Source organism: Pezoporus occidentalis, unplaced genomic scaffold (genome assembly GCF_034315485.1).
Source record: "Pezoporus occidentalis ecotype Australia unplaced genomic scaffold, CSIRO_AGI_Poc_V1 ctg437, whole genome shotgun sequence".
Lineage (NCBI taxonomy): Eukaryota > Metazoa > Chordata > Aves > Psittaciformes > Psittacidae > Pezoporus > Pezoporus occidentalis.
This window is the reverse complement of record NW_026915766.1, coordinates 1-24,702: the sequence shown is the minus strand read 5'-3', so window position 1 is coordinate 24,702 and position 24,702 is coordinate 1. Positions and strand designations below refer to the sequence as shown.

At 50.3% G+C, this 24,702-nt stretch overlaps 1 protein-coding gene across 6 annotated transcripts in view; it reads left to right on the top strand.

The window, feature by feature from the left end:
- MGRN1 (mahogunin ring finger 1) overlaps nt 1–24,696 on the top strand; it is a 57,187-nt gene extending 32,491 nt beyond the window's left edge. For 2 of the 6 annotated variants that reach the window (XM_062634708.1, XM_062634709.1), the window contains exons 6-17: nt 239–305; nt 3,328–3,380; nt 8,616–8,663; nt 12,941–13,009; nt 15,156–15,315; nt 17,108–17,217; nt 18,123–18,188; nt 20,610–20,833; nt 21,726–21,849; nt 22,321–22,366; nt 22,939–23,046; nt 24,115–24,696. In XM_062634708.1, coding sequence (XP_062490692.1) covers nt 239–305; nt 3,328–3,380; nt 8,616–8,663; nt 12,941–13,009; nt 15,156–15,315; nt 17,108–17,217; nt 18,123–18,188; nt 20,610–20,833; nt 21,726–21,849; nt 22,321–22,366; nt 22,939–23,046; nt 24,115–24,227 — 1,188 coding nt within the window. In that variant the 3' untranslated portion in view covers nt 24,228–24,696. Of the gene's footprint in view, nt 1–238; nt 306–3,327; nt 3,381–8,615; nt 8,664–12,940; nt 13,010–15,155; nt 15,316–17,107; nt 17,218–18,122; nt 18,189–20,609; nt 20,834–21,725; nt 21,850–22,320; nt 22,367–22,938; nt 23,047–23,559; nt 23,605–24,114 lie in introns of all 6 variants that reach the window. The other 4 variants (XM_062634713.1, XM_062634712.1, XM_062634714.1 and 1 more) reach the window with 4 other exon arrangements.
- The last annotated feature ends 6 nt before the right edge of the window (nt 24,697–24,702 follow it).

The window sequence follows — 24,702 nt, the reverse complement described above, 5'->3', positions numbered from 1 at the left end:
CACCTGGTTCCAGGCCCCCTGCCATGGGCAGGGACATGTATATATGTTGTAGTTATTCTGGTTGACTCCCTTTGAAAGTTGGTGCCTGAATTTTAAATTCTCCTGCTCTTTTGTGTCATTTTGAGACCAGGGACTGGGTCAGAAGGTGCTTTCATTCCTCTGATGTTACCTCCATCTCGAACATTGTCTTCAGGCAAGCCTGGTGTGAATTGTCTAACCTCTCATTTCTCTCCCTCAGCTGAACTTTGACTTGGATCGTGGCGTGTTCCCTGTGGTTATCCGAGCAGTGGTGGATGAAGGAGATGGTAAGCATATGGTGGTATGCTCCCATGGTCATCTAGATCTCTTTGAGGTTATGTGACTCCTTCAGGGCAGGCCTTATTCTGCAATGATGAAAACATTTTACTTGTAGCATAGGCTTGGGGAACCGTTCCAGAATAAAAATATTTCAGGATTTCACCTTAACTTCCTTGTATTGAAAGGGCCCAGCTAACCATGGGTTCTTACATAGAAACACACTTTTAAAAATAGCCTCATTTCTTTACAGGAAAAATGGCCAGGTATTTAGTGTTGGGATAGTGTTTTGGTGAGCTCCTGGCTCTGCCACCAATGACAGGAACAAATCAGAGCAGGTTACTTTCTCTTTGGGTTTTGCATTTGCAGTTAGTAAGGCAAGAAGGGAGTTGGTATTTTCCCCATCTTTAAAGGGTGAGTTATCTGCATAAAGCCTATAGCTAACTGTAGGGTGGGCCTTCCCCTAGGAATGGTCAGAGAAAAAGAAATGGCTTTCAAATGCTTAGCCCACTGTTCAAACAGATACAGCTTCTTCCAGCAGTTTAAGATTCTCCTGCTTCTTCTGAATGGTGCTGAATGGTTACAATTAAAGAGCATAACCTTTGATAAGAAATAATATTGTTGATTATTTTTAAAGCATATTGCCATTTTGGAGGGGGAAGTCCAACAAGCGCTTGGATTGTTACATTCCACAGTATTTCCCTTAGGGGGAGTGTGCTTTTGGGCTCCATGTGTTTGCACTTGTTCTAAGCATCAGCAATGAAAAGCACACAAGGAACTCATACGTTCTCTAAAGCAAGGGCCTGATGTGGTTAGCAGGACCAGCATTTCACTTCTACTGTTTGTAACATTTTGCACAATATATAAGAATAATTAGAAAGGAAAAAAAAACCCATTGTTGATTGCACTGTTTTGTGCAGTCACTTGCTCAGTTTCTTATGTTATAGATGTGAAATTGCCCAGAAATTCATTGCCTTATTTTACAGTCCTTCAAGCACAGTGAAACAGAACCAATTTAAATTGGATCAACCAATTTAAAGTGTGACTAACAAAGCACAGTGCAACATAGAAGAAAAGAAGCTACTTCTAAAGTGCATCTATATTTAGTGATTTCGGGCAATGTTAGTAAAATTGACATATATATATATTTCTTAACCATAAATATAAAACACCCTCTATTTATGGAGCTTTTGGCAAGGTATTTGTACTTTTGAATGTTGGGCATGCCTAGAAGGACCAAAAATAGAACAGAAGGCAGCATTGGAAGCATAGATTTATGCACATACCATGCCCAGTCTTAGCCAATAGTGTCCTGTCATCTCTTTTAATAACCAGGAAAGGCAATTGCTTTTAAATCCTCTCCTGGAGAGAGTATCTGCACAAAATATGTGACACTTGAGTGAGATCTGAGGAAATTGTTGTGTAGTTTGGTTCTGTTTTTAACTGCTGGGACTGGAAGGAGCTGGCCTTGTGTGTTTGGAGCACCTGGAAAATTACAGCTGGCCTGTGACTGCTTGTGTTAAATAAAATTGAATGGCAAATTAAAATAGCAGTCAGTGAGATGTTGGTTTGGACCAAATTCTGACAGGAGATGTGTGCATGCCATGGAGAATGTGAGCTTGCAGTGTTACCCCTTTCACATTGCTGCCAGCGGTATGGCTCTCAGGGAAAGTTACAGAAACCCTTTGGGGAGGGAAGGTGCTGCACTGCTCCAGCCACACATGCTGCTTGAATGCCACGGAGGAAATGAGGCAAGCGATGCCTGCTATCTTTCTTGGCTATTCAAACTGCTGGGAGAGTCCTGAATTTCATCTATTGAGTAAGCTGGAGCAGCCTTGCTCTTGGCTGGCAGTGGGGGGAGCAAGCAGATGGATTCCCAGTTTTAGCCGCCTTTTCTGTATGCCATTATGTTCCCAATTACACCCAAATTGTCATGTCAAGTCTTGGTTACCAGCAAATCTGCAGGCATGGACTCTCTTCTCCCATCTGCTGCTGTTCCCAAACCTGATCTTTGTGCTGTAGTCCAGTGAATGGTTCCTCTTGTTGTCTCTGCTGGTCTGGAGGCCCAAAGGAAGCTGCTGAGCTCCCCTCCCTTTTAGACAACTCAGAAGTTGCTTCCTTCAGCTTTTTGGCACAGAGCTGATAGTTTCTGCCAGCTCTTCTGCATGTGCTGAGCACAGCCCAGGTACTTGTTGGTCCGGGCAGGGCAAGGTGGATACATGACTTCCCTTCCCTCTGTGACTCCTCTATGGCCTCTGTCTTCCATTTCCGTGTAATGAGTCTGAACATAATTAAGCAAAAGGGTCCAACCAGTTGGAGCTGAATAGAACCTTAAACCCTTGAGCCAAGGAGACTGGGATTGTACCTCCGCTTCTTCTATTCTATATTTGCTTTTGGAATCATGGATGCAATACTGAAACCTCTGACAGACCCTTGTCAGTGCTGTTCAACTAAGAGGGAAGCCTTGAGTTTGGAAGAGGGAAGATATTTGTCTTTGGGGAAAAAAATCAGAGAACTGGACAGAGATTGGTCCAGATTTTATGTCCAGATTGGATTTTATGTCCAGAATTGGTATGAGAAATAAATGTTTTATGAGCACGTCAGATTAGATTGAAATAAAGAGATAAATAACAGGTCTGGAAGTGCCGCCAACTGCAGTTAAACCAGATGGATTTATTAATCTCTGTGATCAATTCAGGTAATTAAAAACAGGAATTTGAGGAGAGAGTGGAGTCCCACTGAGCGCTTTGTTTTACTTTCCCTTTCCAGCCTCTGAAAACAAAGTTGAATAATTTGGAGCACCCGAGATAACGAAGGCATGTCTGTATGGGGCCCACTATAGAGCCCAGCAGGGTTTTGTTCTTCCTCTGCAGGAGTGCAAGATGACAAGATGAGTTTTAAATTGCAAGAGGAGTTGAAAATAGAACAGATGGCAGTTCAGGATTTGTGAACAGACTGAAATGGAGCTTAGGGTAGTTTTATGCTTGTGCTGTTTTCAAGGTTTAACCAGGACTGCTCTTTCTATTTCTGCAGTGGTGGTTGAGGTGACAGGTCATGCCCATGTTCTTCTGGCTGCATTTGAAAAGGTAAATGAGTTCTTTTTCCATCTGTCCCTGTCATTGCATATGTAGATGTTTTCATGGGTCATTAGTTTGTATTTATATAGCACTTAGCACAATGGAGTCCTGCCCTTGACTGAAGTTCCTGACTGCGTGCTATTGTACAAATAATTGCTTGCAGCAGCTCCTGTGCAGCCTGTAATTATCAGTTGTACCTCAGCTGGTCACTCAGCTAATTGTAGCTGGTGTTTCCTGTGAGTGGGAGAGGGTGTGCCTCAGTGTCTGAGATGTTTGAGGGTGGAAGGTCTTGACCATAGATGCTACCATGCGGTTTTCCAGGGCATCGTAATCTCTTTGCAGAACTGGATCTGATGTGTCCAGACCCTGTTGCACCATTGTGTGGCCTTAGTTTACACGTAGGACCAAGCCCTTGTAAATAATTAGGGTATATCCTGCCTAAAGACTTCGAACTCCACTACTTTTCAGTGGCATGTTTGATGTAGCTGACTGATGCCTACATGGTAAGGCTAAGCCAAGCTGTATGCCACAAACCTTGATAACAGAATCTCTTCCCATGATACTTGGATCCTGAAAACAGTTGCAAGATCCATAACTGCATCATGTTGTGTCTGGTTGTGGTAATACTGCAGACACATATCCTGGGCAAGTGATACTTGTAGTGATATGCTAAGATGAGGCAAGAGATGATAGAGCAGAGTTGGGCATGTAGAGGGAAACAGCATCAATTCTGTGCTCTTAGAAATGCCTCCATTCCAAGCTGGCATGTGGCTGACTTCTGTTTCTCAATCTGCTTGATTCCTGCCATGTCCTTGAGCAAGTTGTCAGGTCTTATTTTGTTCCTTCTGGTTGGATAATGTGGATGATGACAAGCTGAGTCAGAGGGCATAGGAAGCACAGTCAGTCCTAAAGCAGCCCTGTGGCTGGAAGATGTTCTTAAGTTTTCTAGGTTGCTTTTTGTTTGAGTTAGTGGAGAAGATGAGTTTCCTATGCTAGAAGGGCTGCACTGTGCACTGACTCTGTTGGTAGTTCTGTTTCTGGCAGTTAGAGATGAGGTGGGCAGCTGCAGCACCCCTGGGACTAGTGCAGGGATTTACTCTTCTAGTTTCCTCCTCCATCTTCTCTGCAAAAACAAAGCACACTGGAATCTCTCAGTTGTTCAGCAGCACCAGGGAGAGGACAGTGTGGGCAGTGGGTCCTTGGGTTAAGCTGTGGTGTTTGGAGCCCATTTGTAATCTTGGCAGGAAAGTGTGGTAGGTGGAGAACCCCAGTCTTGCAAAATGATTGTTCAGCCATTTCTGAGGAGAGAAAAATAGATGAGACCATCAGCTTCCTGCATATTACAGCCTGATTTTGAAGGTATGCCTGTTTGCCTCCCATATCTGCGAGACTCACCTGTGTTCACCACCTATTGCCTACATAGCTTTTTGGTTGTAGCAAGGTTCAGTTTATTCTTTGGATCTGATGCTGCAAGTATGATTTTTACTTACAAAGGAGTGTGTCTAGTTGCTATTTTCCAAGTATCCAAACATAGCCCTGTTGCAGTAAGCCCAGCCTCTGCAGTCATGGAGTAGAGCTCTTGCTGGATTTGTCATAGAATCATAGAATAGTCAAGGTTGGAAAGGACCTTAAGATCATCTAGTTCCAACCCCCCTGCCATGGGCAGGGACACCTCATGCTAAATCATATCACCCAAGGCCTCGTCCAACCTGGTCTTGAACACTGCCAGGGATGGAGCATTCACAACCTCCCTGGGCAACCTATTCCAGTGCCTCGCCACCCTAACAGGAAAGAATTTCCTCCTTATATCCAATCTAAACTTCCCCTGTTTAAGTTTTAACCCATTACCCCTTGTTCTGTCACTACAGTCTCTAATGAAGAATCCCTCCCCAGCATCCCTATAGGCCCCCTTCAGATACTGGAAGGCTGCTATGAGGTCTCCACACAGCCTTCTCTTCTCCAGGCTGAACAGCCCCAACTTCCTCAGCCTGTCTTCATATGGGAGGTGCTCCAGTCCCCTGATCATTGTTGTGGCCCTTCTCTGGCCTTGTTCCAACAGTTCCCTGTCCTTTTTATGTTGAGGACACCAGAACTGCACACAATACTCCAGGTGAGGTCTCACAAGAGCAGAGGAAAGGGGCAGGGTCACCTCCTTCACCCTGCTGGTCGTGCTCCTTTTGATGCAGCCCAGGATACGGTTGGCTTTCTGGGCTGCGAGCGCGCACTGAAGCTGGCTCATGTTCATTTTCTCATCGACCAACACCCCCAAGTCCTTCTCCGCAGGGCTGCTCTGAATCTCTTCTCTGCCCAACCTGTAGCTGTGCCTGGGATTGCTCTGACCCAGGTGTAGGACCTTGCACTTGGCATGGTTAAACTTCATAAGGCTGGCATCAGCCCCCCTCACAAGCGTGTCAGGGTCCCTCTGGATGGCATTCCTTCCCTCCAGCATATCAACCGAACCACAAAGCTTGGTGTCATCGGCAAACTTGCTGAGGGCGCACTCAATCCCACTGTCCATGTCAGCGACGAAGATGTTAAACAAGACCAGTCCCAACACCGATCCCTGAGAGACACCACTCGTTAGTGGTCCCCAGCCAGACATTGAGCCATTGACCACAACTCTTTGTGTGCGGCCATCCAGCCAGTTCTTTATCCACCGAGTGGTCCATCCATCAAATTGATGTCTCTCCAATTTAGAGACAAGGATGTCGTGTGGGACAGTGTTGAACGCTTTACACAAGTCCAGGTAGATATCAACTGCTCTACCCCTGTCCATCAGTTCTGTAGCCCCATCATAGAAAGCCACCAAATTGGTCAGGCAGGATTTCCCCTTAGTGAAGCCCTGCTGGCTGTCACCAAGCACCTTGTTGATTTTCATGTGCCTTAGCATGCCATCCAGGAGAATCTACTCCAAGATTTTGCCAGGCACAGAGGTGAGACTGACTTGTCTGTAATTCCCCGGGTCATCCATTTTCCCCTTCTTGAAAACGGGGGTTATATTTCCCTTTTTCCAGTCGTCGGGAACTTCACCTGACTGCCATGATTTCTCAAATATGATGGCCAGTGGCTTAGCAACTTCATTCGCCAGCTCCTTCGGGACCCGCAAGTGGATCTCATCAGGACCCATGGACTTGTGCATGTTCAGATTTTTAAGATGGTCTCGAACCAGATCCTCTCCTACAGTGGGCGCAAGGTCTTCATCCTCACAGTCCCTGTATCTCCTTCCAAGACTTGGGTGGTTTGGTCAGAGCCTTTGCTAGTGAAGACCGAGGCAAAGAAGTCATTCAGAACCTCAGCCTTCTCCAAATTCTGTGTAGCCAGTTCTCCCAAGAGCTTCCTGAGGGGCCCTACGTTCTCCCTAGTCTGTTTTTTATTTGCTATGTACCTGTAGAATCCCTTCCTGTTATCCTTAATACCCCTAGCCAAGTTTAATTCTAACTGGGCCTTAGCTTTCCTAACCTGGTCCCTAGCTTCCCAGACAACATCCCTGTACTCTTCCTAGGCCACCTGTCCTTGCTTCCACTTATTATAAGCCTCTTTTTTCACTTGAATTTTCCTCAGGAGCTCCTTATCCATCCAAGGAGGTCTCCTGGCCCTCCTGCTGCACTTCCTTCTAGTTGGAGAGTTGGATGTCCCAACTCTCAAGTTCCCATTCTAGCATCCCATGGCTAGCACTTGATAATAGCACTTTGTAGAAAGTAGGAAAATACACACATATTGGTAATGTGTTAGCATGAGGGCAGTAGGGAAGCTCTGGAAAGTTGTGTCTGATGAGACTGGAAAGTGGCTTAAAAGTGCTGCAGCTGTGGAAGCAGGATTTCAAGGATTATGGGTAAATTTCACCTACTGTGCGGGACCTTGGAGCATTCTGGATGCACAAAGTTGATGGCAAAAGCCTGAAAGTAATGTTCAGGGACCTGAATGAGGTATGAGGCAAAACTGGGAACTAACTAAAGCTGGTCAGGCCATTGCATCAGTGCTGAATTATGTCCTGTGTCCAGGTCTGAGCTCGAGGACTGAAAGTGCTTCTGTTCTTCTTCAGTCTGTGTGTTCTGTGAGTGGGAGACGCTGTCTGGTGGGGCCACTTTTTCTCATCTTCCACTACGTACTTAAAACAAGATCAAAATCTTTCTTTTAATAAAAAAGTCACAGGGCAAACTACATGTTGAGTTCTTTCTCCTCCCTGTTTCATTAAAATATATTCCCCATCCGTAGATTAATTGGAGCTTTTGAAGTGTAGGTCCATAAATCCAGAGGAGGTCCTTGCTAATAAGCACTGCTAATGATTACCAGAGCATGCTCAGAGGACAGACAGACCTACTTGCTATTTATATGTACCTTTAGGATCAGAATAGTAAGGTTGATGCTCTGTGCAGTCTGGCCTTGCCACTCTTCCAAAGGCAGACACTTGGCACTCTATGTTTGCCTGGAGAACAGGACTGTTTTGTCTTTAGGTGCGATCTTGCTGTCTCCTTCTTCTGAAACTCCTTCAGCAAATGGATGCATGGCTGCAGCTATTCACAGCAGCAGAGCCTGCTGGAGTTTCCCCTAAGTCTCCTTTCCTGCTCTCTAGACTGTGGCAGGAGAGCTGTTTTCTTTCAGTTTGGCTGGCCCTTGTGAAGGATGGAGATAATAGAAATAGCGCACTATTCCTGTCACCAGTTCTGACACCAGGTATATACAGGATTTTTGCAGCTGTGTCTGCTGCCAGTGAGCAAGTGAAAGGCTTGAGGCAGCCACTGCAGCTCTGAAGGTGGCAATGTGGAGTGTATGTGAATTGGTTTGGACTCCGTCCAGTGAATGATTCTTGTTCTCGGCCTCCTGCCAGCCCCTTGCTCTCTTGGGGCTCTGGCCTCAAGAGGGGCTCTGTAACTGGGTGTTATTTTAGGGTGTTAAGAAATAGCCCCTCCCAAGTCTTGCTGGATTGGCTGAAGAAGTGTTTGCACCCAGTTGGACTGCTTGCAACCTGAAAGCATGCAGTGTGTCAAGGGATTTTTGTGCTTGCTTTAACCCATTTCAGCCAGGTTTAACTTGAGCCAAGTCCATCTAGCTCTGCACTGGAGCAGACAAGGGGCACTGATACCCTGTTCCATTAACTGCTGGGAATGATGGGCATTCAGGCTGTCCCTGTTACACACATGCCACTCTCTCCTTAGGCAGCAGACATCAACTCTGAGCATGAGTCTGTTTGATCTTCATTTGTACACTTCAGCTATTTAATATATTTCCTTTTTTTCCCGCTAGCATGTTGATGGCAGCTTTTCTGTGAAGCCATTGAAACAGAAGCAAATTGTAAGTACCTCTTTCCTTAATTAAAGATGTTTGCTGGTGTCCCACAGGTGGCTGTCTGTACCCAGTGGGAAGCTTTAGTGTTAGTTCACTGAGAGCCTGAGACCTCACCTCATTAGCTGAGATATCACAAGCAAAGGCAGTGAGCTGCTGGCAGCCCTTAATGTTGGGTAGTTTGTTGCACAAACAGGTGTGTGTTGGGGAAAGAAACACAGCAGTGGGACTGGCAGAGCTGTAGTGCAGGTCTCTGTGCTCCCCTGGGAAGCAGGCACTATGTATAAATCCAGTCTTCCCTATACATTCCTGCCTCGCTGGTAAAGCACAGTACTGATGCTTACATATATAGATGTAAGTAAATTCGATTTGTATAAGTGAGCTTAAATGCTGTATGTGTTAAGAAGTGTGAAGCACATCTGTTCATTGATGTTGCCTGATCTCCTTAGGTTCTGTGTTTTGTGGTGTGGATGGATATCTTTTCAGGCCCCCAGTTTTCTGCCCGGAGACTGAAAACTCTTAGCTTTCCACACGTGTGAGCATGTTACGGTATGAGGGGATCATCTTCTCCCTACACAAGCTTCCTTGTTGTGCCCACAGTATCTTTGGAGCAGCCCCGGGGACTGAGACCTTTTGGCTCATCTTGCCTGTTCCCTACGAGTATCTTGGGACTTGAACAGTCACAACATGGTCTTGCTTTTAAGCTGTAGTTTGTGTCCCAGACGGCACACATCATGAGGGGAAGGGAAGAGAGGAGACTGGCAAACTGGAAACATCAGGGGTCTGTAGCCCTTTTTTTAGCCCATCCGATGTGGTGTGAAGCTGTGTGGTGCCTTATCAAGACAGAAATTGCATCCAGTCTTGCACTGAAAGAAATATATCGGCAACTGCAAAGATTGCGAAGAATTTCACCTTCTGAAAGGAAACCTGGTAGTGATCCTGCTGCAAGGATCAGCTTGAAATGTCTTGGAGAAATAGATGAGATTTTGGTGGTTGATCCCTTCACCTTCAGATGTGTGCTGTGTTTCTGCTGTAAATGTGTTTGACTTCAGCTGCTCATAATTGATGGCTAGGGTTTTCTGATCTGAATCAAGAAACCTTTTACTACTAAGAAGATCATCAAGTGCCTTCATTACACATTTTTTTTCCCTAAGATGTTGCAGTCCCCAGGTCAGAAAAGAGATGCTAAAAGGTATCAGTGACTCCCATATAAAAATTGCATTCAGTAGTTCACTACCTGCCTCACCAATGCTGTGCAGAGACTCAAAGCCTGTCCTTCAGACTTGCTCATGCCTAGTGACAGCACTTTCAGAGCTTTATCCTGATGCTAGTGGCTACGCTTGCTGCTTCAGGTGGACTTCTGTTCTGAGCCCTGTGTGCCCTAGATTGACCTGATTAGTGCTTCCCTCCCTTTCTTGGTGCTTAACTTGGCTGTGTTGCAGCATTATCTCCTGGCTAATTGATTGATCTGTATCCCACAGGTACTCTTAATAGAGGCAGACAAAGACTGTTTTGGGAGGGAGTCAATGGAGTGTGTGAAGGCAGGTTTGTACTGGGAACATCTGGAAGAGCCATACTTTCAAAGGGAGAGCTCCTGCACTGTGCTGGAAGAAGCTGCCTGAGCATTGAGGGAGCAGAGCAGTGTGGTACCAGCAGTGCCTCTTTCTCACATACTTTTTGACCAGAGAAGAGCATTTGTGAGCTCATGAAAAGCAAGATTTAAAAGAAAAAAACTAGTGCTTACATGGCTGTGACCTCTCTGAGTCGGTGCTTGGTTACTGCACACACTACCACAGTGTGTGTGCCAGTGTCCATTCAGCACTCGGGACACCTCAGATGGAGGGCTGTCTTGCTGGAGCTGCTCTTCAGGGAAATTTCCACCCTACCACAATATGGTTAGCTGCTCCTGCAGTGAAACAGTGTGTGCCTGTCTGTCTTCACTAGCAGAGCATGTAACCTTCCCACTCTGTGTTTGGTTGTGGGTATTTGCTTTTTGTTGGCAGTTTGTAAAATGTAATGCTTCAATGATCTCCCCTATGGCTTTTAAAATAGAAGGAAGCTCTTTCTAGAGGATCACACAGTACCGTTGAAACTTGAGGTGACATCTGCACCCATAGGAGCATAGAGCTGAGGTATAGAGTGTATGTATGGAGTAAACTATCTGTGTAACCTTGTACGTTCTTCGCCATCACTGCTTTTCTTTGCCTTCCCCTCCTTGCCATTGCCGGGATTGCCAGGTACCTTTTGTGTGCATTGACTTCTAAAGCTCTTTGGGAGCAGGAAGCAGCAGCTAATGAGCTGAACTGCTTTGTTCTCTCAGCTGAGATCAGTTATAATGTACGTACTGATCTGTTTCAAGAAATCCAGCATGGATGAATACAAACGGATCAGCAGAAAAACATGACCTGGACTTGGCTTGTGACTCCTGTGTGCATCAGCTGAGGCTTTATATAGCAACAGAAGCCTTTGGAAGGATGACATGGTGCGGGAAGGTTTGGAAAAGCGTGAAGGTGAAGGACTGCATTGTTTGCAGTCATCTACTTATTTACTCCTACTCTTTTAAAACCTAGAGATCTTTCTAGTAAGAGCCATGTTGCACTGCTCACCCTTTGCCTACTGGGACATCTTGGGATTTTTTAGAGGCAAGCAGTTAAAATGAATGCAGACTCCTGCTGCGTCTTCCTTCCTGGCATCTTCTTTGCTTTGAGCTGACCACTTCTGCACTTGCTGTCACTCATTACAATCCTCTGAGCAGTCAGGATGCTGTACCAAGACTCTGTTTGAGATGTCAAGTTACAAAAGGACATCTCCCACATAATTGTTCCCAAACTTCCTGGGTGAGTTGTGAGCCACTGCAGATGGTTTTGTTCAGCAGTCCAAAGGCTGACCTCATTGCCATGAAATGCAGCCCTAGAACAGATTGTCTGTAATCTGCACGCTGAGTTATATGGGGAGACTTTGGAATTAGTTTGTTAAAGCTGCTGCATCCCAGCTCAGAGCATTTCTGAACTGGCTGATGGGTTGGATATAGCTAGCTCCTGCCCCCATCTTTGTGTGTGACATCTTCTGCAGCACTGAAATCCCATGGCAAAGCCATTGCTCTTCTGAGCACCTGGTTTGACAAAAGGAGAGCTGCCGATTACAAATGGAGATGCCAAAATCCATGGATCCACAAGCTGTTGAAGCACTGGGCTCCCAGTGACTTGGTTGCACTGTATGGTGGCAACTGGGCAGTTACTAGAGATGGGAGGAAAGTGTTTGCTTCCCCTGTTTGTGAGATGTGTCAGTTTGAGACCTTGCAACCCCTGCACCATTCTGCCTGTTGTGGGATTTTGTGTGGCGGAGCACACCTGGCTCTGGAGCAGCTGCTGTGTAGCACCACATCTCGGGGAACTGGTATCTTTGTGCATCCTTGTAGGAGCTGCTGCTGACAGCTCTGAGTCTCGTGCTGCATTTCCTGGCTAAGCTCAGAAACAGGGGAGAACACCCCGCAGTGCAGAGGGATTTGCCTTGCTGGGACTTGAACTGTCAGCCTTTCTGATGTGCTTTAATCCAGCTGGTTGGGGCAGTTTGCGGGCAGCTGCCAGTGGCTGCACAAGGGCATGGCTTGGAGGAGTGTGTCCCAGGTCTGTGGCTGTGTCCTTGAGCATTTTCTGCTACCACACATCCCAGTTTAGAGAAGCCACCAAGGACCTGGGGATCATAATAAATGACACTGCACTAATGTAGGATTGTCCCTCAAGTGTTTTTGTTTTTCATGCTAAGGGACATGGTTTGTCTGTCTTCAGCAGCTTGACTTGTTCTCAGGTAATGAACAAAGAAGTGATGTGCATCCATGGATGTGTCAGTAACAAGCTGTTGCACAGTACCTCTGCTGAGGTTACAAAGATGAGTGGAAGTTAATACTGGTTAAAGTTAAGCAGTACTTTACAGAAGGAAAGGACTGTGAAAGGCTGATTGCCTCTGGCTTATTTGAACTGTGGGTGCATATACCCTCTTGATCTGTGAGACAAGTAGAGTACTTGGTTTTTAGGTGATCTTGATAACAACAAAAGTGGGCAGCTGGGCTCCCTGCTTGGACAAGACAGGATGGGCACCACTTTTTGAGCAAGGAAGAGCTCATTCTACCAGCTATACTTTGTAATATTTCTGTTAGTGTTTTCAGGTAGCTATAGGGGAGCTAGCTTTGTGGGTGTAACGTGGACATTTTGAGGGAGGGAGGGGAGGTGATCACGAAGCAGCAATGACAGAGCAGCTGGCACTCCAACTGTTGTCTTCTTCGCCAGGTTGACCGGGTGAGCTATCTGCTTCAGGAGATCTACGGCATCGAGAATAAAAACAACCAAGAGACCAAGGTAAAGGTGCTCAGGAGCCTCCTGCTCCCTGAGCTGTGGGTTTCCAGCCTGCACCTCCTGGTTTTGAGCTTAACTATGGGGCTTGGCAGGGCAACGTGGAGATGCTTCCCAGAACAGCTGTCAAGTCTGTGTCACTCCTGCAGGCACTGAAGATGCTCAGGGATGACAGGTTCTCACTGTTGTAAGGCCCAAACACTCCGTGGAATTGTACTGAGATAATTTTAGACAGCATGAGACTCAAGGCTGTTTCCTGGGACAGGGATTGCTGAGAGAGAAGGGCATCAGTGCCCCAGGGGTGTATCAGAACACGGAGACAGTAGAGACAGCCATTGGCTGGTGTTGCTGCCTCTGTGCAGTCAAGGCAATAGTGCCTGGTGTTGTGCTTTGCTGCTTTGGCTCCTTCATGTTCTTCTGTTTGGTTTGGGAGTTTTTGGGTGCAGGACCTGCATATTCCTGTAGCGTTTCAGTGAACTGAGCTCTCTAGGACTTGCCAGTGTCCAGAGAGCAGCCTGCATTCCCCAGCAAAGAGGGAGCACAGCATCAGTAAGGGATGTGTGTGCAAATGCTGTAACAAGAAACATTGCCCATCCTCAGGCAGGAGCTTCTGCTGAATCCCAGCCTGCTGCACAGCGCCATGCAGATTATTGACTGCTTTATGCTTGCTTTGCCTCCTTTTGAGCTGCCCTTTGCTGCCACCTGGGCTGCAGTGTACCAAGTGCTGGCCTCAGCATCACACTGCTCTGCTGTGTGTGATGTGTGATTTGCAAACAGGAGTAGCCACAGAGCAAGACAAGCAGGATTTCTTCTCCAAGTAATGCAGTGTCCTGCCCAAAGCGTTGTGATCTCTGTCTTCCTTTGCAAACAGCACCTGAAGAGGCAGGAGGGAGAAGTCTTGTTAAAGATTTTTTTTTTGCACAGGATGTATTTAAGAGCATTAAAGGCTTCTCTTTGGGTCCTACAGGGTCTTGTGATGATGCTCCTTATCCAGCCATCACACATTTGTGGCTCATCACACAAGTGGCCTGGGGACATTTTTGTTCTTACTAGTGTACTTGGCAAACTGTTTGAATGGAAAAGCAAAAAGCCTGCCCTCCCAACCTCCCAAAATAGGTGAAGAGTCCATGTGATGAGGCAGACCTTGCAGCCTTTTGCTGGCATAGGCATCAGGCTGGGTGTGGATGTGGCAGCAGCAGATGCTGTCTATCGCTGTTTACACCAAAGCTGCCCATGGTCTAGCGTGTGGTTGCCCTAGAGACCAAAGGGGCCTCATGAAGTGGGACGAGGTGAAGGTGGAGGGTGGCCCACACTGGATCATCAGTTTGGTAGTGTTACTTCTATGGCGTTCTTGGGTGTCAGTGAAGAGAGCTCTTACGGTCAGAGAGTGGGTTTTTCCACCCAGCAACAGGTTCCTGGGTAGCTGTAATCCAGTTTTTGGGACTCTGACTGAAAGATGAGTGTGATGCACGTTCATATGGGATGGATTCACACTGACCTTTGTACCGGGATAGCTGTGAGTGGGTGAGCATCCCAGGCTGGTTTTCCTGCAGCTGCATGAAGCTTGTGCCAGCGCAGGACACTGGTGAAGATGCTGTGACAGGAGAACCACGCACTCCTCTCTTGCTCAGAGGACCTATGGAAACTGGGCTAGGCATGGCTGGGGTACCACCTTCCATCCAGCCTGGGGGCAGTCTAACCTGCTGCCTGCCACAGTCAGCAAGCAGATCCTTTATAGGCTGCTCTCTCTGGGGCAGAAAGGCTGGACTGTCTAAGAGACCACTTCCCTGCTTACCCTGGAGACTACCAGACAGGACCTTGTTCTTGGTCCCCCTCAGCCAAGGGGATCCCTACCCAAAAGGGGCTCCCCTCTGCACACAGACTAGCTCTGGAGAAGGGCAGCTGTGGATTCACAGTCAGTGCCCTCATCTCTGGCCTTCAGTGAGCTCAGAGCAGAGCCCTGAGAGGAAGGAGTGTCTGTATCAGGGCTGTGTGGGCTGGAGCTTGCTCTCCTTGAGAAACCGCTGCTGAGAGCTGTGGGAAGAAGATGCCAGCTCTTCCACGGACTTCTGGGTGGGAATTTCCCCAGGCCCCTTGGCAGTTCTCTATAGCTCTTGCCATTCATGTGCCCACATCTTGCCTCTTGTTGCAGCCTTCAGATGACGAGAACAGCGACAACAGCAATGAGTGTGTGGTTTGCCTGTCTGACCTCCGGGACACCCTCATTCTGCCCTGCAGACACCTCTGTCTGTGCAATTCCTGTGCTGACACCCTGCGATACCAGGCCAACAACTGCCCCATCTGCAGGCTTCGTGAGTATGTGCCCAGGAAACAAGGGCATCTTTCTCCATACTAGGCTCTTGTTAAGTCAGTGCAGGCTGTGAGAGGGAGTGTGTATTGTATATACCCAACCCTGAGGATCAGCATCAAACATGCTGCTGCTCTCACTGGTGTCTGAACACTCCTGCCACCTAAAATAGCTGTCCTTGAATAGGGAAGAAGAGCACGTGAGGGGAAAAAGGCTCTTTGTGCAGTGCCTCCCAGGCCACCTGTCCTCTCCCTGGCATGGATCTGAAGGTGCAGGTGCTCTGAGCTGTGCCATGCAGGCAGATCTTGTGTTTTGGTGAAAATGATGGAAAATCCACCAAAAGAAGAAATGTAGAAGCTTTATCCTGAGCATATCTGGCCCCTTCAGCAGCCAGTCCCACCAGGGGACTGTCCAAGCACTTTACATTGTTTGTGTTTTACCCTCTGGCAACTTGACTTTGATTTCACCAGGAGGCAGAGATGAGGTAACAGTCAGTTTGGAGTCCTTTGTTCTGCCAGGAGAATTCAGAGGATCTGCATTGCTTAGCTCCCAAAACATGGAAAAAGTGAAGTACCCATTCTAACACTAAGGCAGCACTTGCTGAATTCCATGTGTTTTCTCAAAGCACAGAGGCATAGGAATCTCTTGAGAGATGATGCCTGTTTTTTTGCTGGAATCTGCTGATTTTGTTTTACCTTGGGCTGAGGTATTTGTTTCTAATTGATATTTCTTAGCAAAAGAAAAAAGAGCCTAAGACAGGTATTTGGCCTGAGAAAAGTCTGAGTGGTTCAAACGTGGCAAACATGCAGTAACCGAAAACAGGATCTTTTTAGAGGAAGTGCCAGACAGCTTTAACTATAAATAGCACAACTTAAAACACAGGGACAGTATTCTCTCATCTGCACAATGCGTGGAGGAGGTTGTGTTTGTTTGGAAAGTGCCCCCATGTCAGACTTCCTGGGAATCTGCTGCTGGGGAGTGCAGGGGCAGCAAGGATAGATCTGAACCTCTGTCCTCTTGCTCTAGGCTGGGTGCAAAAGAACTAGGGAAATGCCTGGGCTTTTCCTTACCTATGAGCAAGTTCTTACAGCTGCACCAGAACACACGTCTGGCTCATTCATCTGTGCCCTTGGCACAGAGGAACTAACAATATTAAAGATCTGCAGGTAGGAAATGGGACTGTGGGCAGGGAGTGGAGATCAAAGCTGTTGTGGTGGGAGGACCAAGGGCTGGCTGTGCTGGAGACAAGACTATACCCACTAACCCTCTGGCTGGGTTTGCAGCTATTGCAGAGCAGCACAGTGCTGGCTGGGGCAGCAGCTGGTGGGGCAGCAGCCGGTGGCAGGCACGATGCTTCCAGGGCCATCTGGACCCCAGAGCTGAGACTTGGGTCTGAATGAACCCAAAGTGGTTCACATGACACCCCCCCCCCCCCATCCTGTAGCTTGCAATGCACTGCTCAAGGCAAAGCTCATGTTTTTCTTACTGTGTTGTACAGTATCAGGCCTGAAGCACCCCTATCCATGATGGTACTAGGGCAGGGAGTGCCTGTTCTCTGCAAGGACTTTGTACCCATAGTTTTTGGCCAGCAGATCTCTTCCCTGTCTAGCTCAATTGACTAGAAGCCAAATCACAGCACCAAGCTTTGGTGTGCTCCACAGCCCTGCTCCCCTTGTGCATGTGAAGATCCCCCAGGCCTATGGCATGTCTCTGACAAGCTGAGGAGCTCTGGTACACACCAGACATGACCTGGTCCCGTTTGGCCATGCAGTCACCTGCGTGCTATTCTCTCTTAGCTTTCCGTGCCCTACTGCAGATCCGGGCTGTGAGGAAGAAGCCAGGGGCTCTGTCACCAGTGTCATTCAGCCCTGTCTTGGCACAGAATGTTGACCACGACGAGCACTCTGTAAGTACCTCCCAACCCTGTGTACAAAGCCTGGGCGCTGGTCTCAGTCCGAGCGGGCAGCCTGTGCATGCACCAGTTGCTTGTGTTCCTGGGACCTCAGGAGGTACACTCAGACGTTGGTCTTGCTGAGCAGTGCAGCCTTTCTTGTCAACCCTGCTGGACAGCCAGGATCTCTCCTCTCGTGGATTAACAATTAATAAACTTGGTTTTAGCCAAGTGCCCTCTTGTCTTTTGGAGGAAACAAATCCACAGAAACCTCAGTCTGAGAAGGTTTCTCGGCACCAATCCCAGCAGAAAAGTGGCAGGCTTTGGGCAGGATGGGAGCAGGGAAAATGGGGAGGTGGCAGTTTGACTTGTACATACATCTTTGTGGCAGCATGCTCTGATGAAATGCCCTTGTCATCAGGGTTCCCAGCATGACAGCAGAAAGGCCTCTTTGTGCAAGCCTTCATGAGAAATTGAGGTCTCTGCAGGCAGCTGAGGAAACCTGGGATGGGAAGCGTGGTGGTGGTGGCCCCTGGGCCTGATTGCATGTCCTTGGTGCTCATTCATGGCCTGGGCAGTGCTGTTGCACAGCTGGCTCTGGCAAGACACGTGAGGTCAGAGTGAGGAGAAGCAGAACTGCATCCAGATCATCTTGCAGACCTTCATGGGAACAGAAAGATAGTGTCACAGAAGCAGCCTTGTTTTACCCATCTGTCCTCTGCAGCACTGTAGCCCTGCTGCCTTCAACTGGGGGTAAGAAACAGAGCAGGGGAGAAACCCCGAGGGTTGTTGTGAAGCAGACCATGGTGTGTAGAGGAAGGAGGTGCTGTCACCTGGAGCGAGGTGAAGAGGTGCTGTGTGTCTCTTCGTGTCACTAACCTCAACGAACAACTTCCTTAAACATGGTTTTCTCTTGACAGTATCCCTTTAAACCCTTTAAAGTGAGCCCTGTCTCCCTGCCCAGCAGGAAGCCTAGAAGGGAAACTGTAAGTGACTTGGTCGTGTTTGGCTCCTGGGGCAGTTCTTTGCCCACAGTGTCACCAGCACATGGAAGTGTTACACATGTGAGGGCTCGCTGACACGCTGGGCTGACTCCTGCCCCTGCACAGGCTGCAGCACTCCCAGTACTGCCTCCACATGAGCAGTCAGGTTCTCACACCCTGCACACCATCACTAACTCCCTGGGTTGCGTGTGGAGAAATAAGAAGGTGGAAGCAGCTTGCCACAGGGGTCTGGCACTAGCTCGCAGGGACTGTCTCCAGTGCTGAGCCTGGCTGCTTTGTAGTTCCTGGCCAAGATGTTTTCCAGGCTTTGTTGAACTGCGGGCAAGCTGCTGACCCCTTGGCTCACCCATTGCACTTGTCCCATCCCCTTGACAGTTTGGCATGGACACATCTTGTGGTTTCCACCCTGATGCTAGATGTAGAGGTAGACAAGCAGGCACCATTGGACCAGGACTTGCATTCAGTAACACTGGCTGCAGTGGGCTGTTCTGCTTTTACAGAAACAGAAGGGATGGAGTTTGTGTTGTTGGGTATTCTCCAAGCTGATGTAAGAGCATGTGACTGGAACACCACGCTGGGGACAGCATGAATGGTAACTGTGGGGGACCAGGAGCCAGGAAGCAGAAAGGGGAAGGTGAGGGAGGCCCTCAGGTCAGGAAGGGTCTGTTTGTGCTCTTTGTGTACTCCCATCAAATGCAGCTACAGTTTTCACTGGTATCAAGGAGTCTGTAGTTTCCTTTTCCTCAAGCCAGCCTGGATGAGGAATGTGGCTGGTTGTGCCTGTTAGGTCTGGAGAAAACATGGAGCTGGGCGCAGGGAGTGAGGCTATTGCAAGTCTGGTGTGACCCTGTCCCTTTGCAAGCTTCCTACAGTGACCAGCAGTGCTGCTGGAGCAGTGGGCTCTGTGGGACCTAGTGGTAAGTGTCCCGGGGAGAGCAGTGCTCTTAGGGTTGCCTGAAGGCTCAGTAACTTGCAGTGAGGGTGTTGTAGCCACTGGCTGAGAAATCCACCTCCAGCCTCTGAGCTGTGCTGAGAACCTGAGCTTTAACCACATGAGCCCAAAGGAGCAGCCTGAACCCTCAGGCCTTGGTCTGCACAGCCAGGAGAAAATGCCCCAAACACGAGCCACGGGGGTTCGTCTCCCGGAGTTTTCTATCCACGGAGCAGCGCCTCTGAAATTAATTTCTTGGTGGAGATGGCTTCTGGCCGCACCGCCTGCAGATGGCAGCAGCTGTGAACCGATCCCTTGGTTAGCTTGGTTATCTTGCAGTCACCGGCTGTGATCTTCCATGCAAGCTCATAAACATCACAAAGCCAGTACTTGGGGGTGTGGGTTGATGGTTGACCCCAAGTGCCACATCTGACTCCTTCTGTGAACACAAGTGAGTCAGTTCAGCAGTCAACTCGCACCAAATTGGTGGCTGTGTTGGAACAGGCTGGGCAAGCACAAGCACATCTGCAGCTCTGTGGTCGCAAGATCAGGCACAGAGAAGCCACAGGAGTTCATGGCCAGGCTTAGCAGCCACACACTATCCTTACAACATAGAGCCATGAGGATACAGAGCTGAAACAGCTCAGTTTAATGTAAGCCTGAACTGCTGAAGTCTTGCCTCTTTGTTTGCAGGAGGCTGGGCTGAGCTGCCTATGGCCTTCCAGGCTGCAGCATAAATCCTGGCTGTCACTGAGTGCTCAGGACCTTTGTATTCAGGAGGATTTTTGGAGCTAAACCAGTGTTGGTCTTTGCAAGAGTCCCTTTGGAAGCTTTAGTGAGTTAAGGAGGGATTGGGAATTGGTGCAGTTTTGCCCTCCTCCCTTATGGAGTGGTGCAGGGGTTCTGTGATCCCTCTCCTGCCTTTTAGCAGAGGTGGCTGTGCAGAGCCAGTGTTGGCAGCTGGGAGGATGGTGGCCATGGGAGAAGCAGAAGAGGTGTAGGCTCCAAGGACCATCTCTCAGCTGGCTGGTGCATGGGGCATGCTGTGAAAGAGCTGCGTGCACCAGGGCTGGAAGCACAAGTGGGCTGCTTGCTGAGCTGGAAGGGTCTCTGATCTTATCTGTTAGGAGAAACAATCCAAGCACATCTTACAGTAGCTTTGTTAGGAACCTGCTTTCTCACCCTCCCTGCCCAGCTCTTGAAAGCATGGTGAGGGGATGTCAAGCCCCGTTCCAGCTTGCTGAGATGCCCAGTTTTGTAAGCATTGCTCTGGAAATGTGCCTGGATCATTACCAGCATTACAGGCCAAAGGGGAACGTGTGGCTGGTGCAGGGAAGGAGGCTGAGGCTCTGTGAGGCTGGGCTGCCTTGGGGCGCAGTGTGGAGGTGCAGGGCTGCAGCCAGGGCTCCCCTTTCTAGGGGGCTTCCAGCCTGACGGGGGGGGTTCTTAACGCTGCTCTCTTTCACCCACAGAGCTCTGACAACATCCCTCCAGGCTATGAGCCTATTTCCCTGCTGGAAGCGCTGAACGGCCTTCGCTCTGTTTCCCCCACCATCCCGTCAGCCCCTCTGTATGAAGAAATCAACTACTCTGGCGTGGTGGATGGGATGCCCCCTGTGAGCCGGCCGCTTGTGGGCATGGACAGAGCTGTGGAGAGCGGCCACCAAAAGGGCAAGAGGAGCAAGTCTCCAGATAGGTCAGCACTGGGATGGAGGGGTCTGTTCCCCTTCTAAGCCCTGGGGGCTTGTGGCCTCACGTACTGGGAGCCAGGAGAGGACTCTGGCTGGTCCCACGACTGGTATCTTTTAGTAGGCCAGCAGGTACTCGTGCTGGTGAGAGAACTGGGGCATCACCCATGTGTTCAGCCTGAGGTTACAGCTTATGTCTCCTAAGGCCTGGCTTACCAAAAGAAAGAGGATTTTTAACAGGGAGAATTCTGGATGGGAGTGTCTCCTTTCCAGGGCAGTTAGTCCCTCAATTTGCATTTGACATCCAAATCTTGCCGGATTTCAGCTTTCCATAAGTTCCCCAGGAACAAAAGAATGGAGAGAGAAGTGACCTGAATTTTGGAGCACAAAATTCTGAGACCCTTTAGTTGTTGTCTGAAGCCTCCTCTATTGGCCTTGTGACGGAGAATGTAGGTGTGGATGCCATGGAATGGGCAGCCCACTGCATGTGCCCTTTACATGACCCTTGTGGGGCTGTACAGGTGGGGTCAGACTGGGTTTGTTCCTGGCACTCCACTTGCTCCATTCCAGATATCCCCCTTGGAATGGAGCCCCCAGAGGTGTGAGGAGCAGTGCGGGCCCAGTGGCTCTTGCTTTCCCTGCCAAGGCAGTTTTGTCCAAGCTGTGTTACTGTGCTGAAACTCTGCCCCAGAAACTGTTGCTCTTCTCCATGCAGCTGATACCAGAGGCCCTGGTGAATTTATCTCAGTAGCTGAGCTTCTGCTTGTGCAGGTTGGCTGATGCTGCTGGTGGAGACACAGGCAGGGATGGTGACAACTTGAGCTTCTGCCACCAAATCCACCAGGGCCGTGGTGCGGGCAGCACTGCGGCTCCTTGTGAGTGGAGTTTCTCTTGCCGCAGCACACTACGGTCTCCCTCATCCCCCATCCACGAGGAGGATGAAGAGAAGCTCTCAGAGGACTCTGACTCACCGCCAGCACTGAGCGGGGCTGAGCTGGCCCTGAGGGAGAGCAGCTCTCCAGAAGTAAGTGTGTGCTCTGCTGGGGAGCTGCTCTGAGCCAGAGCTCCTCTGGGGGGGCTGCTTCTGGGACATGAGGTGCCTTGTGAAGGGCCATCCCTTCCTCAGTGACGAGGTAAAGATGAGTGTGTTGGCATGTAACCCAGAGCCAAGAGTCTTGGCTGCCTTCATTTACACATAAGCTCCATGGGGAAAGGACGTGGTCGCTCCCTGTGTCCCTAACACCTCTTTGGGAGCTGGGGCATTGGAAAGCTATGTCAGAGCTGCCCTCCCCTCAGCTGGCTGGGCTTTACCCGCACCATTGCATGTTAACCCCTCCATCCCAGCCCATGGTGCCATAGCACTGGTGGGTGGCCATTGGTCCTTCCCTGAAGCAAGTCCTGGCCCCAAGCACAGCTCTGGAGGAGGCCATGGCAGGACACAAGTGCAGCAAAGCCTTCAGTCTGCAGAAGTAACCTATGCTGTTCCTCCTTACAGAGCGTGGCAGGGGAAGAGATCGAGGAGGCCTTGTCCCTGCAGCAGGGTAGGTGTCCACTCGGCCTGGGGGTGGCCAGACCTCATCTTAGTGTCCACCCCTGGTGTGGTGGGATGGGGACAGCTGGGGAGTGAACATAGGAGCTGAGGAATACACAGCCCCCGAAGTCCATCCCTGAGCTGCTGTGCTTCACCCAGGAAAGGTGCCAAGGTCTTTTCTGGGAACCAGGGGAGCAAAATCAACAAATCTGGTTTATTTGCCAAGCACCAAACTTTGCTGCGAGCTCCGCACATGGGCTACCTGCTCATACAGCTGAGGGAGAGATGCCTGCATGCACTACTGTGGTCCTGGTGAGAGCATGGCCACCGTACTGGGCATGCAGGATGCGCCCCAGTGTCTCTGGTGCTCAGCATCCTGAGGGCATGAAGAGATACGGGATGGGTGCATTGTGGCACATGAGCTTGCGTACGAAAAGGTGGCCCTTGGGCACCATGGCCTGGGCCAGTCTGACCGGTTCCCCGGAGCCCTCCGTGGGGCTGGGGAGCTTCCTTGGGTCTGGGATCTCACCCGTCTTCCTGGCCGTGTGCACTGAGGGGCTCCCTGGTGCTCTCTGCTTGCAGGCAGCCGCCCACCCTCGCTGGAGGACGTGCTGCAGGACGGGAGCTGCGGCGAGCACAGGAGCCTGACGCAGTCGGAGAACGACCCTCCTGTTGACGTTTACCTGCCAGGTAACGGCCGCGCCGTTGGGGTCGGCGGCACCCCCTGCGCTCGCGGTGCCGGTTTACGGCACGGAGGGGTTGTGCGGAGGGTGGTGCCCGGGCGGTGCTGGGACGGGAGCTGCCCGGAGCACGGGGAGAGCGAGCTGTGGGTAACTCGCCTCCCTTTCCTCCTCCTCCCTCGCCCTTTTGTCTCTGTCCTTCCCTTCCTTTCTCCTCTCTGGGCTGCAGCCGCTCGGTGCCACAGTTTACGTGGCAGTGGCTTCCCCTACGTGCCCCAGCCGCACTCCTCGCCGAGAGACGGGAACCGTCTGGGCCGGCTCCTGGGGACTAAGCCAGCGGGGGGCAGCAGGGAGGGCCGTGGTGTGCCCCGCTCTGCTGGCAAGCGGGGCTGCGGGGCGCTGCCCTCGCTCCGACTGCTGTCGTTGCAGCCTGTTTTCTTCCATAGAGTCGCAGTCTGTTCTGAGTACCTCTCTAATGTCTCCTTCCCTCTCTGTCTGCCTTCCTCCCTCCTGTCTTGGGCAGCACTGGGTCCTGATTCCTGCTCTATTGGTATAGAGGAGTAAGCTGGTACGTCTTCTCGTTCTTACGCATCACTGTTGTGTGGGGCAGGAGGACCTTTGGGGGAGGGTGGGTATGGTGCTGATCCTGGCCATCAGAACAGGGAAGGAGGAGCAGCAAACCAGCCGGGCTGCAACACTGGCTCTGTCCTGGCTCTGTTCCCATCCCTGTACCCTACAGGGGTCCCCACTGTTCCTGAGGGCCCGGGCCCTGGGCAGGGCAGCAGAAACCTCTGCCGTCCCCCACTTCTGGGTGAGGGCTCTGCTGCCTCTTGAGCTCCATGAACATTCAGGCCCCTGATGGCTGCTGCCAAGGCTGATGGCAGATAGTGTGTCCCCTTAGTGGCCCCTGTCCCACCCCCGGCTTTATCTGCATCTTAGCAGGGGCAGAGGTCATTGAGCTCATGTAGTTGCTCTAGGGCAAGAGGGGTCGCAGGGGTACCTTCTCCCTAGGGCCTGGGCTCTCAGTCTGATCCCAGGGCTGGCATTATTTGATCTGAACCCCATTCTCCTCCCTCAGGCTCATCTGACTTCACCAAGGCGCTCCCCGGCCGCAGCACCGGCAGCCCCACACAGCCCCTTCTCTTCGAGCAGACGTGTCTTCGCATGGAGGACGAGCAGAACCTCTCGTGAGCAGGGCCCGACCTCCCTGCCCCGGCCGATGGACACACACGCACCCCCCCCCCCGGACCCCATGCACGGCCTCTCCCCCCTCTCCAGTGGGGCTGGCCTGCCCTCACCGCCCCAGGGACCCACCGTTTCGGTTGTTCTTTAACAGACATGCATGTATCCCACTGGCAGCGGCGACGGACGGGGTGGTGGGTAGGGCTGGCGGTGTGGTTTTACATGGGAATCGGGGGGGAGGGGAAGGTTTGGGGTTAAAAGCAGCAGGCGGAGGACACAACCGTTGTATATTTTGTACACACCGAGCACAGCCCTTTGCTGTCACTGCCCCTGTACATAGCTGTGGCCCTCCCTCCCGTCCCATTGGCCCCGTTGGGCTCTGCGCCTTCCTCCTCCCAGCTCTGAGTGCTGGGGGACCCTTGCCGGGGTACAGGGCTCCGCTGAGGGGTAGGCGAGAGGACGGGGGGTCAGCTGAAGGCGGGGT